General features: G+C 40.1%; 1 protein-coding gene across 3 annotated transcripts; it reads left to right on the top strand.

Moving 5' to 3' along the window:
• Positions 1–859: 859 nt before the first annotated feature.
• Positions 860–16,068, top strand: LOC110512077 (carbonic anhydrase 5B, mitochondrial). Of its 3 annotated transcripts, XM_021592683.2 has the most exons (8): positions 860–1,000; positions 1,085–1,464; positions 3,787–3,984; positions 4,456–4,574; positions 5,557–5,652; positions 7,336–7,398; positions 12,704–12,862; positions 13,008–16,068. In XM_021592683.2, exons 2-8 carry the CDS (start codon positions 1,323–1,325, stop codon positions 13,185–13,187), a joined length of 957 nt encoding a protein of 318 aa, XP_021448358.1. In that variant the 5' UTR covers positions 860–1,000; positions 1,085–1,322; the 3' UTR covers positions 13,188–16,068. The 3 variants fall into 3 exon arrangements, with proteins under 3 accessions (XP_021448358.1, XP_036828781.1, XP_021448395.1); XM_036972886.1 differs by having other exon boundaries at positions 863–1,464; XM_021592720.2 differs by lacking the exons at positions 860–1,000; positions 1,085–1,464 and adding an exon at positions 2,792–3,658.
• The last annotated feature ends 266 nt before the right edge of the window (positions 16,069–16,334 follow it).

The raw sequence follows: 16,334 nt of genomic DNA, 5'->3' as shown, positions 1-16,334 counted from the left end.
TGTTTTCTTAAGCTTTGGCATACACATTATTACTGGTATACAGTATTTGTTTGGAACATCAGTACTTTGGCTTGTTTTTACTGGACACACCACCAAATTTCAATTTGCTAACATATTTGTGGTGCTTTTTTTGGGGGGGGGGCTTATGAAGCCCTTTCATTGCTTGGTTTTGGTTTGACAATAAATGATCTGTTTTTGCCACAGTTGTCTTCTAAAGGGTTCAGACTGAGAAAAGGCCTCATTATAGCAATTACAAGTTTGCCGAAAGAGCTTCATAACATCCCTTTAATGTTTGTCTTCCAAAGTCCTGGGACTGAAAGGAAAAACATTTTTCAGAGCAAATATTTTCTAACTGAAGGTGTGTGTAGGGATTAAAGTCCAAAAGAGTCATCTCAGCCCTGTCAGTAAATGGAGTACACAAGAAAAGCCATAACATAAGCATGTTTACAATAAACATGACATTCCTAAGGAGCTTTAGCTGAACATATTCTCAGTCCCATAGTAGCACAACATTTGCAAGACTTCCATGTTATTCAAAATAACCTTATCCAATAATTTACATTAAATCAGAATAGAATACTTGGGCTGTTTGTAAAGATGCATGTGTGTTCATCCACAATTGGAAACGACACAGTCAATGAGTGAGTTTTTGTTTTAGAGAAAGCACTACACATTTGACAATGTATCGTATTGAAGATCATGAGGCTCAGATGAATTGTGCTGTTATGACATATGACAAGAACCACACAGACATTTCAACAAAACTAAGCAAAAAGTACACCAAATATCTATGTCACGGGTCTAGATCTAGCGCATGTTGTTTGAAACGCCTCTCAGAGGATAAAGCCGATTGGTCGAGAGTCTTACACGAGCCCCACTCAACGATCTCTTCCTTTTGGAACCACATTATCGCAAACACTTTACAAACAATATTTCACCTTCATTGATTCGGAGCGTGCGATAGCAGTAGGTAGCCAATATAAATCGCCGCGGTGTTAAAGTAAGCACGCATCAACAGGTCAAGTGTAAACCTTTTGAATTTACGTGAATGTTTCAATCGTGTGAAAGCTTGTCTATTTTCTAGATCAATCAAGCGATAGTGTGGAGAGAGCCAGCCGGCAGCCATCCGAAACTGTCAGTGTGGAAGAAGAGGGGCCATAACGCAACTCGCGTTGTTGTTTCTGATTGAAAATATATGAAACCGAACGACTCGGGAGACGGGAGCAGTTTTAATTCGACGTTTTGCCTTACCTGAAAAGATAACACAACAGATCATTTTGACTCTCGCAAACTTCGAGTAGCCTATTTGAAGAACCGTGGTCATGGTGGCTCTCTCATCGATCGTAAACCCACTTGCCCGGCATCTGCAGAGACATGTCATCAAGCAAACTAAAGGTCAACGGTTGATACCTGTGAGAAGATGCAACCTCACTGCATGTTCAAGCAAATATGTGCTTTCAGCGTGTAAGTGTCGAAACTTTAAAAGTACGGTAGCTTTCATCATATTACAGCTGAATTATCATTAGTTGCAGTTGAATTCGCTAGCTGTTTGCTCTTCATTTCATAAGACTAGAACAATGACATTAATGTTCAGTCCAGCTGGCCGCTGAGATTACATGAGAAATAAGACCGTTTCAATCGCTCAAGCAATAGTAGCATAAATGGCTACGCTGTAAAGTTGTAATCGAAATCCACAATGACTACATTACTAAAGGGTTAATAATGGCGTTGTTTTGATCGCAACGGGTGCACAAAGAATACATGGAAACCAAGGACTGGATTTCTGCATGAGTGAATTGGCGTCACATTTTCAGGGGGAATTAGTTCATTCTAAACTTCTGGCCGGGTACTGGTTTTGATTGTAACTATGGTGTGTACATACACATGTCAATTTGATCATAACTGTGATCACAATTTATGTTTATCTTTTGTATTTTATTTTTTAACTTGGCCTATTGTACACTGCATGTTTGGTTTATGGTCTTGTCTTTACTCAAGACATTCATAAGGCCTGACTTTTCTCTCCAGAACCCAAGGCATTATGCATTATTCCAAGGGTTCTCAGATATAAGCACTGCATACCGGTGGGAACATGTGAACTAAAATCCCAGCGCTCTGTTTTAATGTTTAGAACCATCAATCATTGCTTGCATTACGGTTTTTGAAATGTATGAAATAAATTCCATATTGTATAAGCGAGAAATAATATTTAAAAATATATTCACTTAATGTAGCAGATTTGCACAGATCCATATGGCTGTGTGTGCATCCAGCTGACAAACTACACTTCCGCTACACCTTTCTCCCCAGTTACGCTTAGCACAGGTGGTCGCCTCTGTCTTCCGTAAACAAGCATTAACAAAGGTGTTCGCTGGGCTTCTTCCACAACGATCTTGACAAATCATTTCTGTATGAACCTCGCTTTGTGCAGTGGGGCATTATCATGCTGAAACAGGAAAAGGCCTTCCCTAAACTATTGCCACAAAGTTGGATGCACAGAATCGTCTAGAATGTCATTGTATACTGTAGAGTTAAGATTTCACAACTGGAACGAAAGGGCCTAGCCCGAACCATGAAAAACAGCACCAGACCATTATTCCTCCTCCACCAAACTTTACAGTTGGCACTATGCATTGGAGCAGGTAGTATTCTCTTGGCATTCACCAAACCCAGATTTGTCTGTCGGACTGCCAGATGGTGAAGCGTGACTCATTACCCCAGAGAAAGTGTTTCCACTGCTCCAGAATCCAATGGCGGCAAGTTTTACACAATGTTTGTCTATGGAGATTGCATGGGTGTGTGCTCAATTTTATACACCTGTCAGCAACGGGTGTGGCTGAAATAGCCACACTCGTCCACATACTTACTTCATGAATATCTAGCCGATTGTAACAAGTAATGTGATCTATTAGTCATTGCAGGATAGCTACTGTTTGGCGTATCACAGAGAATTTTCAATCAACTTTAACTTAGCGACACTATCTTCGTCCTCGATTCGGTCAAACAAATCTTCTAATAGGTCTGTGTTCAGTTGCAGGTGGTTCGTTCGAATTTAGAAAATGCTAGTAAGGATAGGCCCTTTTTTTTTCAGGTACAGTAGCAAAATGGATAATTGTTAATACATTTTTCCATTAAATACCTTTTCCAAACGACCTTTGTCGTAGGTTAAGCATTCACATAGGTTAAGCATTCACAGTCCCATTGGCAGAGCGGTCAGTGACTGATGTAAATTGCATCATAGGCAGTTATTGTTTTGCAGCCCAATGGCAAAACCAGGAAGTCGTAGTAGATTTATTTTAACGCCAGAAGATGTACATCTATGAAACGTTCCATTCAGAGCTGAACTAGTGTCTCCCATTCCTGCTGCGGAGTAGACCTGGTGGGCTGCCAATACATTCCGCGAGTCTGTTTCTGTAGCCTACCCACATTTTGCTTATCCTGTAATTTCCTTTCAATAGGAGTTACTGAAGGAAGTGTCACTTTTTCCTCCTGCTTTTTTAATTTCTTAAACGGAATCAACGGAGGAGGCTTAGACTACTGGTCTCACAAAGTTTTCAGAATTGCTTGTCTACTTTGAGACATTTGATCTTATGTTATTTGGAAATTTGACTTATTACCTATTTTAGAATGCAGGAAGCTGGAGAGTACACTATGAAAAGTAAGTGTCAGCATTTCTTACAGTAGGCTAAGGAATATGACCTAATGTGATTTACTAAAGACAAGCTGCTGTTTTACATTTTACTATCAGACTAGATTTAAATCCCCTCTCTCATGCTTTGACTCCAGTGCATCCTATGTGGCAGGGACCACTTGTTGCTCCTGGGGGCAACAGACAATCTCCGATCGATATTCGGGTGCGCAAGAGTGTCTTTGATCCGCATCTCAAGCCGCTGACCCCGGATTACGACCCCAGGACATGTTCACAGATATGGAACAACGGGTACTCATTCCTGGTTGAGTATGATGACACCACCGACAAATCCAGTAAGCAGTTTCTGTTCTGCCGTGTGACCTCCTGATTTAAAACTGCAATGCCTGCCACGTGGAACATGACTTTGATTTACATTTAGGTATCCCTGCTCTTGGCTTATTTCTCAACATCATGGTCTTAACTTATTGTTTAGACAGTCTAATTACTTAAATTTTCAATCCAATATTATTTCAGAAATTTATATTTTATTAACCGCTAGACTTTACATAAATATTTATACCAAGAGGCAAACATTTTTTTTAACAGTAGGCTAATTATTCTGTAATTTAATTCTTAGTTCTGCTTTTAATGTGTGTTTGTGTGAGAAGAGGATACATATGTTTTAACAAGTATGTTTATATAATAATGTTTAACTCTCCACAGCTGTTGTGTGTATTAATTACGGTTTCTTCTCAATATTGTATGCGTCTCTAACACAACATTGATGAGTGGTCGATTTCTTCTCGTCGCTCTCTCCCTCTCAGCACTTAAAGGGGGTCCTCTGGAGGACAACTTCCGGCTGTGTCAGTTCCACTTCCATTGGGGGGAGAGCAACGCATGGGGCTCTGAGCACACAGTGGACCGCCGCCTCTTCCCTGCTGAGGTAGCTACTGCACGTCCTCTTACTTAACAGAGAGTGTCTATTTAAATGTTAACTTTGTTGAATGACTCTAGCTATGCTATAGTAAGAACCTCCTAACATGTCAAGTCTAATAGAGTCATAGTCTTCAGGAGACTGTGGCATGGAACGGTAGATAGTAGGGACTGCTTAGTCATCAAGTCAATACTGATGCCCTAGCCAATCCATGACGACATTGGCATGCAATTTCTGTGACAGGGGGATTGTGCTGTTGGAAACCTCTACGTATAGAAGCAGAATGCATTCTGTTCTATCCTTAAGGCCCACCTTTTAATGTGTGATCTATTTTCATATTTTTCCACTCACCTAAAGCATACTTATGCAATAGAGGGAGTACTACTGTATGTCTGGGGGAGGATGCCACGCCAAGCTGGCGTTAGTGGCTGTGAGAATCTGACCATGTCAGGGTTCTCAAGACTCCCCAGGTGCAGTGTGTGTACAGAGGCTCAAGTTACGATTACAGCACACAACTCACTCTGTGTGCCTAATAGGAGCACACCACAGTGGGTAACAGAGATAATGGATCCTTCTCAGTTTACTTATTGGGTTGTACCATTCTTTATAGAAATCTCCCCAGATCCCAGGGTGAATAGGGATCTGTGGTGTGAGTATGAGTAGGGTTGGGTTGGACACTCCGATGGAGTAAAACAAAGAGCAGCTGCATGTGACCTCAGGGTCAGACGATGCTCCGTTTGGTTTAATAGCTACTGATCAGGATGGAGGATTTTGGGGTGGATTTTCATTCAGAATCTGCTAATTTTTTGTTGTTACAGTTTTGATAATTGATTGTTCTACCACAAAGGTAACCGTTTATCTTGAGAATGATATTAAAGATTCATAATTATCCAGCAGCAAATATAATCTGTGACACATTCCATTTTAATTCTCTGGGTGTGTGGATAAATAGGTTCTAATTAATGTATGGCGTTGCCTTTTCTGTTGATAGCTCCACATGGTCCACTGGAACTCTGATAAGTACAGCCGGTTTGAGGAGGCGGTGATGGAGGAGAATGGACTGGCTGTTATTGGGGTTTTCCTCAAGGTAACTTCATGCTTCTTGTTAACATAGCGAAGCATCCCTACCACATGCAACCCACCACCACTGTCATACAGACAGTTGAAGTCGGAAGTTTACACACACTTAGTTTGGAGTCATTAAAACTCATTTTCCAACCACTCCACAAATTTATTGTTAACAAACTATAGTTTTGGCAAGTCTTAGGACATCTACTTTGTGCATGACACAAGTAATTTTTCCAACAATTGTTTACAGACAGATTATTTCACTTATAATTCACTGTATCACAATTCCAGTGGGTCAGAAGTTTACATACACGAAGTTGACTATGCCTTTAAACAGCTTGGAAAATTCCAGAAAATGATGTAATGACTTTAGAAGCTTCTGTTAGGCTGATTGACATAATTTGAGTCAATTGGAGGTGTACCTGTGGATGTATTTCAAGGCCTACCTTCAATCTCAGTGCCTCTTTGCTTGACATCATGGGAAAATCAAAAGACATCAGCCAACACCTCTGGAAAAGAAATTGTAGACCACAAATCTGGTTAATCCTTGGTAGGAATTTCCAAATGCCTGAAGGTACCACGTTCATCTGTACAAACAATAGTTTGCAAGTATAAACACAATGGGACCACGTAGCCGTCATACCGCTCAGGAAGGGGACGTGTTCTGTCTCCTAGAGATGAACGTACTTTGGTGCGAAAAGTGCAAATCAATCCCAGAAAAACGGCAAAGGACCTTGTGAAGATGCTGGAGGAAACCGGTACCAAAGTATCTATAGCCACAGTAAAACGAGTCCTATATCGACATAACCTGAAAGGCCGCTCAGCAAGGAAGAAGCCACTGCTCAAAAAATGCCATTTAAAAAGCCAGACTACGGTTTGCAACTGCGCATGGGGACAAATATCGTACTTTTTTGGAGAAATGTCCTCTAGTCTGATGAAACAAAAATAGAACTGTTTGGCCATAATGACCATCATTATGTTTGGAGGAAAAAGGGGAAGGCTTGCAAGCCGAAGAACACCATCCCAACCGTGAAGCACGGGGGTGGTTGCATAATTTTGTGGGGGTGCTTTGCTGCAGGAGGGACTGGTGCACTTCACAAAATAGATGGCATCATGAGGTAGGAAAATTATGTGTATATATTGAAGCAACATTTCAAGACAGGAAGTTAAAGCTTGGTCGCAAATGGGTCTTCCAAATGGACAATGACCCCAAGCATACTTCCAAAGTTGTGGCAAAATGGCTTAAGGACAACAAATTCAAGGTATTTGAGTGGCCATCACAAAGCCCTGACTTCAATCCTAATGAAAATTTGTGGGCAGAACTGAAGCAGTGTGTGCTACCAAATACTAATTGAGTGTATGTAATCTTCTGACCCACTGGGAATGTGATGAACGAAATAAAAGCTGAAATAAATCACTCTACTATTATTCTGACATTTCACATTCTTAATATAAAGTGGTGATCCTAACTTACTTAAGACAGGGAATTTTTACTATGATTAAATGTCAGGAATTGTGAAAAACTGAGTTTAAATGTATTTGGCTAAGGTAAACTTCCGACTTCAACTGTACACGTCATATACACACCATTTCAATATTTACTGACATTGAAATGTAAACACCCCATGCAGTGAATGTAAACACACAGCACATGCCTGACAGAAGGACTCAGTGCTCAGACACAGATTATTTTCCTCCTCAGATAGGGAAGAGACACGAGGGACTGCAGAAACTAGTAGATGTCCTACCTGCTGTCAGACACAAGGTGAGTTCAATGATTGACCACTGAAACCATGCAGGTGATTTTTGTTGCCAAGGTTTCAGAGAGAACGTTTCAAGCAGGGGTTATATGTCGCTGAGTTTCTGAGAAGGCCGCCCAAAGCTTAAGAACACAAGTAGTCAGTGCTGTATGACTTAGGTTGGTATTCTAGACAAGCCTCTCTCCGGTGGCGCATACATGACATTTGTGTGACTATTGGAGTGTGAATTACACCATGCTATTTCAAATTTATCGGCCTAATAAATGACCTTTTAATTACCTTTTAATGTGGCATGAACACAACCAGTCATATTTTCATCTGATTGTCAAACAAATCACTTCAAAAAGTAGGCATGTTGGTCCACTCCAAAATAATTCCAGCATCCAAACTAGAGGTCGACCGATTATGATTTTTCAACGCCGATACCGATTATTGGAGGACCAAAAAAAGCCAATACCGATTAATCGGCTGATTTAAAAAATACAAAAAAAAGAATAATAATATTATTTTTTATTATTGTTTGTTATTATTTTTTAAATGTATTTGTAATAATGACAATTACAACAATACTGAATAAACACTTATTTTAACTTAATACATCAATTTAGCCTCAAATAAATAATGAAACATGTTCAATTTGGTTTAAATAATGCAAAAACGAAGTGTTGGAGAAGAAAGTAAAAGTGCAATATGTGCCATGTAAGAAAGCTAACGTTTAAGTTCCTTGCTCAGAACATGAGAACATATGAAAGCTGGTGGGTCCTTTTAACATGAGTCGTCAACATTCCCAGGTAAGAAGTTTTAGGTTGTAGTTATTCTAGGAATTATAGGACTATTTCTTTGTATTTCATTAACCTTTGACTATTGGATGTTCTTATAGGCACTTTAGTATTGCCAGTGTAACAGTATAGCTTCCGTCCTTCTCCTCGCCCCTACCTGGGCTCCTACCTGGGCTTGAACCAGGAACACATCGACAACAGCCACCCTCGAAGCAGCAAGGGGAACAACCACTCCAAGTTTCAGAGCGAGTGACGTTTGAAACGCTATTAGCGCGCACCCCGCTAACTAGCTAGCCATTTCACATTGGTTACACCAGCCTTACCTCGGGAGTTGATGGGCTTGAAGTCATAAACAGCGCAATGCTTGAAGCACAGCAAAGAGCTGCTGGCAAAAAAGCACGAAAGTGCTGTTTGAATGAATGCTTACGAGCCTGCTGGTGCCTACCTATCGCTCAGTTAGACTGCTCTATCAAATCATAGACTTAGTTATAACATAATAACACACAGAAATACGAGCCGTAGGTCATTAATATGGTCGAATCCGGGAAACTATCATCTCGAAAACAAGACGTTTATTCTTTCAGTGAAATACGGAACCGTTACGTATTTTATCTAGCGGGTGGCATCCATAAGTCTAAATATTCCTGTTACATTGCACAACCCTCAATGTTATATCATAATTACGTAAAATTCTGGCAAATTAGGCGGCCCAACCTGTTGCATATACCCTGACTCTGCGTGCAATGAACGCAAGAGAAGTGACACATTTTCACCTGGTTAATATTGCCTGCTAACCTGGATTTCTTTAAGCTAAATATGCAGATTTAAAAATATATACTTCTGTGTATTGATTTTAAGAAAGGCATTGATGTTTATGGTTAGGTACACATTGGAGCAAGGACAGTCCTTTTTCGTGAATACGCACCGCATCGATTATATGCAACGCAGGACACGCTAGATAAACTAGTAATATCATCAACCATGTGTAGTTAACTAGTGATTTTGATTAGTTTTTTTTATAAGATAAGTTTAACGCTATCTAGCAACTTACCTTGGCTTACTGCATTCGCATAACAGGCAGGCTCCTCGTGGAGTGCAATGAGAGGCAGGTGGTTAGAGCGTTGGACTAGTTAACTGTAAGGTTGCAAGATTGAATCCTCGAGCTGATAACGTAAAAATCTGTTGTTCTGCCCCTGAACAAGGCAGTTAACCCACTGTTCCTAGGCCGTAATTGAAAATAAAGTGTTATTAACTGACTTGCCTAGTTAAATAAAGATTAAATAAAGGTGTAAAAAAATTAAATAATAATAGTGTCCAAAATTTCCGATTGTTATGAAAACTTGAAATCGGCCCAAATTAATCGGCCATTCCGATTAATCGGTCGACCTCTAATCCAAACTGCATGTATACTTGTGCTGTTTGACTGTTAATAGATTTGTTACAAAGCACCAAAATTGTTCCTAGTGTCATTCTGCGATTTCCATTGATTATTCTTACATTAATTGATGCGTCTTGCTGACAAATTGATATTTCTTTGTAGCCTGAAAAGTTGGGACACTTAAAATGGGTCTGAAACTGTCCCGGGAAAAACGGGATGGTCACCCTAACACACATGGTCAACTTACTAGACTAGCCTACAATGTAATGTGTATTAGCATGATTTTCAAATAGTCCTACCAGTAGTCAGTGATGTAGTGTTTAAAATGAAAAAAAGTAACACTTTCAATGCATAAAAAAAAAAGGTGGGTAAACAACATTTACTTGCGTTTATCCTTCACTAGGCCTACACCCCTACCGATAGCCTACCCCCTCAGCCAAGGCCATTTCAAACACACGCAGAATAGGTAGCTTACATTCAATATAATACAGTTGAATCAAAACATGTTTTTCACCCTAGTTCATGAATTGTCATGAGTTAATGTTTGGAGTCTTCACAGATAATGGGACATAAAACAGTACCTTTCTTTCCTTATGTTAATGACATTTGACAGTGTTGTTATTTATTAATTATTTAACAATTGAATTAGAATATTTAACTTAAACCCTGTACAAATAATGGATCTTGGAGATCTGGGAAAGTCCACTAAGTCTAACATTTCATTATGTGATGTTTCGCAGTGAAAACAGTTCTCATGGGCACACAAATCCAAAGTAATGTAGGCCTATGCTATTGCAAAACCGAATGCTTTTAACCGAAAGAGTCAACTACTGTTATTACGGTAAACTTGTTGGCTGGATTGGATGTGCATTGGTGTCTAGCTGTAGGCTAGTTGCCTAGTGATATTGTCGACCATCAGGTGATCCAGTAAAGAAAAACAATATTGATAGAAAATAATAAATGGCCTGGTACTTCTGGCCACAGTTGGCAGGGAGAACACCTAAAAAACAGCAACGAGTGCTTTAAACAGCTGACTGACAAAACAAACAAGGATAAATCAATGGATAAATCTAATGCATTGGAATAAAGACAGGCTATTTTTATCAAGGCTGCATGGCAAACAAATGGCGAAAAATGAAAGGAGCTCGGCTGAAGCTGAAATTCAGTACTAGCCTACTGGATGGACAGCACCATGACATACAGTGCCTTGCGAAAGTATTCGGCCCCCTTGAACTTTGCGACCTTTTGTCACATTTCAGGCTTCAAACATAAAGATATAAAACTGTATTTTTTTGTGAAGAATCAACAACAAGTGGGACACAATCATGAAGTGGAACGACATTTATTGGATATTTCAAACTTTTTTAACAAATCAAAAACTGAAAAATTGGGCGTGCAAAATTATTCAGCCCCCTTAAGTTAATACTTTGTAGCGCCACCTTTTGCTGCGATTACAGCTGTAAGTCGCTTGGGGTATGTCTCTATCAGTTTTGCACATCGAGAGACTGACATTTTTTCCATTCCTCCTTGCAAAACATCTCGAGCTCTAACCATCTTCCCTGTCCCTGCTGAAGAAAAGGCCCAAACCATGATGCTGCCACCACCATGTTTGACAGTGGGGATGTGGTGTTCAGCTGTGTTGCTTTTACGCCAAACATAACGTTTTGCATTGTTGCCAAAAAGTTCAATTTTGGTTTCATCTGACCAGAGCACCTTCTTCCACATGTTTGGTGTGTCTCCCAGGTGGCTTGTGGCAAACTTTTTAAACGACACTTTTTATGGATATCTTTAAGAAATGGCTTTCTTCTTGCCACTCTTCCATAAAGGCCAGATTTGTGCAATATACGACTGATTGTTGTCCTATGGACAGAGTCTCCCACCTCAGCTGTAGATCTCTGCAGTTCATCCAGAGTGATCATGGGCCTCTTGGCTGCATCTCTGATCAGTCTTCTCCTTGTATGAGCTGAAAGTATAGAGGGACTGCCAGGTCTTGGTAGATTTGCAGTGGTCTGATACTCCTTCCATTTCAATATTATCGCTTGCACAGTGCTCCTTGGGATGTTTAAAGCTTGGGAAATCTTTTTGTATCCAAATCCGGCTTTAAACTTCTTCACAACAGTATCTCGGACCTGCCTGGTGTGTTCCTTGTTCTTCATGATGCTCTCTGCGCTTTTAACGGACCTCTGAGACTATCACAGTGCAGGTGCATTTATACGGAGACTTGATTACACACAGGTGGATTGTATTTATCATCATTAGTCATTTAGGTCAACATTGGATCATTCAGAGATCCTCATTGAACTTCTGGAGAGAGTTTGCTGCACTGAAAGTAAAGGGGCTGAATAATTTTGCACGCCCAATTTTTCAGTTTTTGATTTGTTAAAAAAGTTTGAAATATCCAATAAATGTCGTTCCACTTCATGATTGTGTCCCACTTGTTGTTGATTCTTCACAAAAAAATACAGTTTTATATCTTTATGTTTGAAGCCTGAAATGTGGCAAAAGGTCGCAAAGTTCAAGGGGGCCGAATACTTTCGCAAGGCACTGTAGTTGGGGGTGTACGTTTCATATTTACCACTACATTTTAAACAAATAGGAGAATGGTTAAATTAGCATTATTTAGAGCCCCCCCACCCCACACTCAAACACCTTGTTACTTTCCAGAAGTATTACTGCAAAGGAATTTACTGTATGATCTGAGATGGGGAGACTGTCAACTTTAACTGCTGTCTAGTGGCCATGAGTCAAATGACATGCCTCTACAATTTATTTTCTTTTTTTGTACCTTTATTTATCTAGGCAAGTCAGTTAAGAACAAATTCTTATTTACAATGACGGCCTACCAAAAGGCCTCCTGCAGGGACGGGGCCTGGGATTAAAATAAATAAATACAATATAAATCTAGGACAAAACACACATCACAAGCGACACTACATAAAGAGAGACCTAAGACGACAACATAGCAAGGCAGCAACACATGACAACACAGCATGGTAGCAGCACAAAACAGGGCACAGTCAACAGCACAAAGGTCAAGAAGGTAGACAACAATACATCACACATTAAGGTTGGGAAATGGCAATTATTATTATAACTTATGACACGGTTGGCAGCACCATGTAACCCTTTCCTCTTTCCCTTTTTACACCTTAGGACAGTGTTGTTGAGTTCACTAGGTTTGACCCAGCCTGCCTACTGCCCACTAACATTGATGATTACTGGACGTATGCAGGGTCACTGACCACGCCTCCTCTGACCGAAGCAGTGACCTGGATTATCATGAAGCAGCACATCGAAGTCAGCCATGACCAGGTTAGTGTGTGAGTGAGAGCGTGTGCATGTGCGTGGTAAAAAGGGAAGGAATGTTAGAACTACTGGTGGACTACGCTTTAGTGACTTCACTCGGCTGTTCCATGTCTGCTTAACACATTCTCTCCCTGTCCGGTCTCTTCCTTAGCTGGCTGTGTTTCGGAGCCTTCTCTTCACCTCAGCAGAGGAGGAGGTGCAGAAGAGCATGGTCAACAACTTCCGTGTGCAGCAGTCGCTGCAGGGCCGCACTGTGCGTTCTTCGTTTACCCCTTTCCTGAAGGAGGAGCCTTTACTCAGAGACTCACTTGGAACCTTCAAACCAAAATAATGCAATACCCTGGGAAGCACCATTTTGGCTAACAAAGTCTTACGTTTGACTCTACAGAAGTCATACTGCTGGCATCTTTCCAAACGCTTATGCATTCAGAAAGCACTCTGATTTCACTTAAGTGCCAGGGATTTTATAATTCCAATGTCACCATCTAAAAGCTGTTTTGTTGACCATCCTTGGCACTAGACAGCTGTCTCACTGCCTGCTGTCCTATCAATAAGTGAAAGGCATCATCAACACAGGGCAGGTGCATTGCTGTAGTCTATGCTAACAGATTTTTTTAAACCCCTGTCTCTTAGGTGAATTTTTTTCTTCTTCTAGATGCTCTGAATGTATAAGTTGTAAACCTTTTTTTTTTATTCAGTCCTTAACAGTCCCACTTGAAATGCTTCCAGAAACCAATGAGGGATTATGCTGAAATACAGGTAACTGTCAAAATAAAGGAAAACACCAACATGTATTGTCTTTAAGAGGGTGTTGGGCCACCACAGCTTTAATGTACAAGTGTCTGGAAGTCTTGGAGGGATGCGACACCATTCTTCCATGAGAAATTCCAGATTTTTTTTTTTGTTTTCCTCCAGGATCTCCCATAAGTGTTTAATTGAGTTGAGATCTGGTTACTGAGATGGCTATGGCATATGGCTTACATCGTTTTTATGCTCAAAATATTCAGTGACCACTCGTGCCCTGTGGATGGGGTTATTGTCATCCTATGGGGGCGTAGCCAAAATAATACATCACCCTAAGTAAGCATGATGGGCTGTTACCTGCTTAATTAACTCAGGAAGTGCACCTGTGGAAGCATCTGCTTTCAATATACTTTGTTTCCCTCATTTACTCAAGTGTTTCCATTATTTTGGCAGTTACCTGCACTTTTATACTATCACCGATTTAATAATCTAAAGCATAAGAATATCACCCTCGTGTATGAGCAGTACTCTTGCAGTAATTGTTATTTGAGGTGAAGGGGCTCCATATATGGATGTAGGGTTTAGTTTGAAGGTTTAAGCTCTGAACTTGTTTACTGCACACAGCCTAAGAGATTTGGTTCATTGTATTTGGGCCTAGCTAAGGCTCCAAACTGCACAAATGAGTGTTGCTCATTGCTTTGAAAGATGTTTTAGATGCATTTGTGATTGATTTTATTACATAGTCTATTGAGTGGACTAGAATGTACATCTCACTATCTGTAACTTAGAGGTAAAAGTCATATGTGTAGGATCGACATCTTTTATAAGGCCTTATAAGCACAGGGACACAGGCATTTGTTACAACTAATATGCAGAACTATTTTGTTGATATAGCAAACATCTGTATTTTAGCATGGGTGTCTAAGCATATTTCCTCTTGTAATCAAATTGTTCTGTTCTACTAAACAGGAATCTACCATAGTGCCTTCTATTTTATGCATCATACTGACACATGGCGGTCACCTCTGTTCTCATAGATCAATTGCTCATGGCAGTGTGTCTATTCTGTTGGGGCTTGCTGGTCTAACGCATATCGATAATATTCTGCCCCTACCAAGCTTAAGTCGGTCAATTTGTATGTTTGTGGTTTAGGCGCTGGGAGAGTTAAGAGAGGGTATCACATCATGCATCATTAACCTGTTATCTTGTTGGTTCTGTATTTATTTATTTATTGGTGGAGGTCAGTAGGTTTTTACTTGCCTTTTTAGAAGCACACAGACAGGAATCATTCTCCTGATATTTGTATTTCATTTCTTGAGACTTAAGCTTTTTCTGTACTTTATATCTCTCTCTATATATATAAAATTTGAGATGTTAAAGTTCCCAGCAGAACTGGACAGGGATTACAGTGGAACCAACTACATGCATCAACTTTAAAACATAACTACACTTAATGTTATGCTTTAATCGTGTTCCAAAAGGTTAACTGTAATATATAAGCACTGCTATTCCCCATGTTGATACAAAACCATGAAACGTGATACAGCAATTGTAATACCTTGCTGCCTATTTTCCATTAGCCTACTTCTAGTTGCAGTATTCTGGGTGTGCCTTCCAGTGCTTCACTATTTTCATCAAAGAAAGGGAGTGGAGTGAATAAAGAGAGGGGGTCTTATGTTTGCAGTGTTCAGAGAATGTGAAGTAGGTGCTAAAAAGATTGGAGGAGAAAGGGATTGATTGGTTTGTTCTATAAACAGGGAATGAAAAGGGAGCAGACATTGAGGCAACATTGGTATTGTTTGTTCTATAAAGCATTACGTGAGTGAATGGTTGTCTTTGTGATCATTCAATAACAATGTTCCTGTATAAACTGTCCCTTGTGGGGCCTCTCCCTTGAAAGAGCCACCTGGCCCTCTCCCCACTAGGTCAATTGCAGAGAAGAAGTAGCTTGACACTAACCTGTTATGAAAACTGTACAGCACTGTCCAAACACAGGAACCGTAAGACTCTTGCCCTCTATACCCAAATGACACTTGCCTGTTTCACTGCGTTTCCTATGAAATTAAAGATGGCATTTTGTTACACCAGAGTTTAGGGGAACAATGTTGGGGTACAGGGAGGATTTGAACACAGTTCTGAATGGTTATACATTTCATGTGGGCATTTTTATGGGTGCTGATTGGTTTGATGGTAAGTAGAGAGATTTGATTTTCTGTTGTAACTGGCACGGGGCCTATTTTTCAAGCTTCCATTTGTCTTGGTCTGTTTAGTTATGATCTGCCTGTTTAAATATTTGAAATAATACTCTCCAGTGGGAGGTTTCCATTCGTTTAACTGTATTTTTATAGTTTTCAAATGATAAATACTAAATAGACACAAGTTGTTGTACTATAATGACTATGTACTTTAAAAATGGATCATTATTCTTGGTTAATATGTCCTCTGGTGAACTGCTGTATTTTAATGTGTCTGCCATCAATGCCTGTTTTAAACGTGTAAAAGTTAGTATGCACAATGATCTCAATCGATATACAATGTGTACAAAACATTAACACCTTCCTAAGATTGCTGGCCGATGTTGATGCCAATGCTTCCCACAGTTGTGTGAAGTTGGCTGGACGTCCTTTGGGTAGTGGACCATTCTTGATACAAGGGAAACTGTGAAAAACCCAGCAGCGTTGCAGTTCTTGATGCAAACTGGTGCGCCTGGCACATACTACCATACCCTGTTCAA

This window comes from Oncorhynchus mykiss, chromosome 1 (genome assembly GCF_013265735.2).
Source record: "Oncorhynchus mykiss isolate Arlee chromosome 1, USDA_OmykA_1.1, whole genome shotgun sequence".
Classification (NCBI taxonomy): domain Eukaryota; kingdom Metazoa; phylum Chordata; class Actinopteri; order Salmoniformes; family Salmonidae; genus Oncorhynchus; species Oncorhynchus mykiss.
This window is presented reverse-complemented; position numbering and strand designations above follow the sequence as displayed.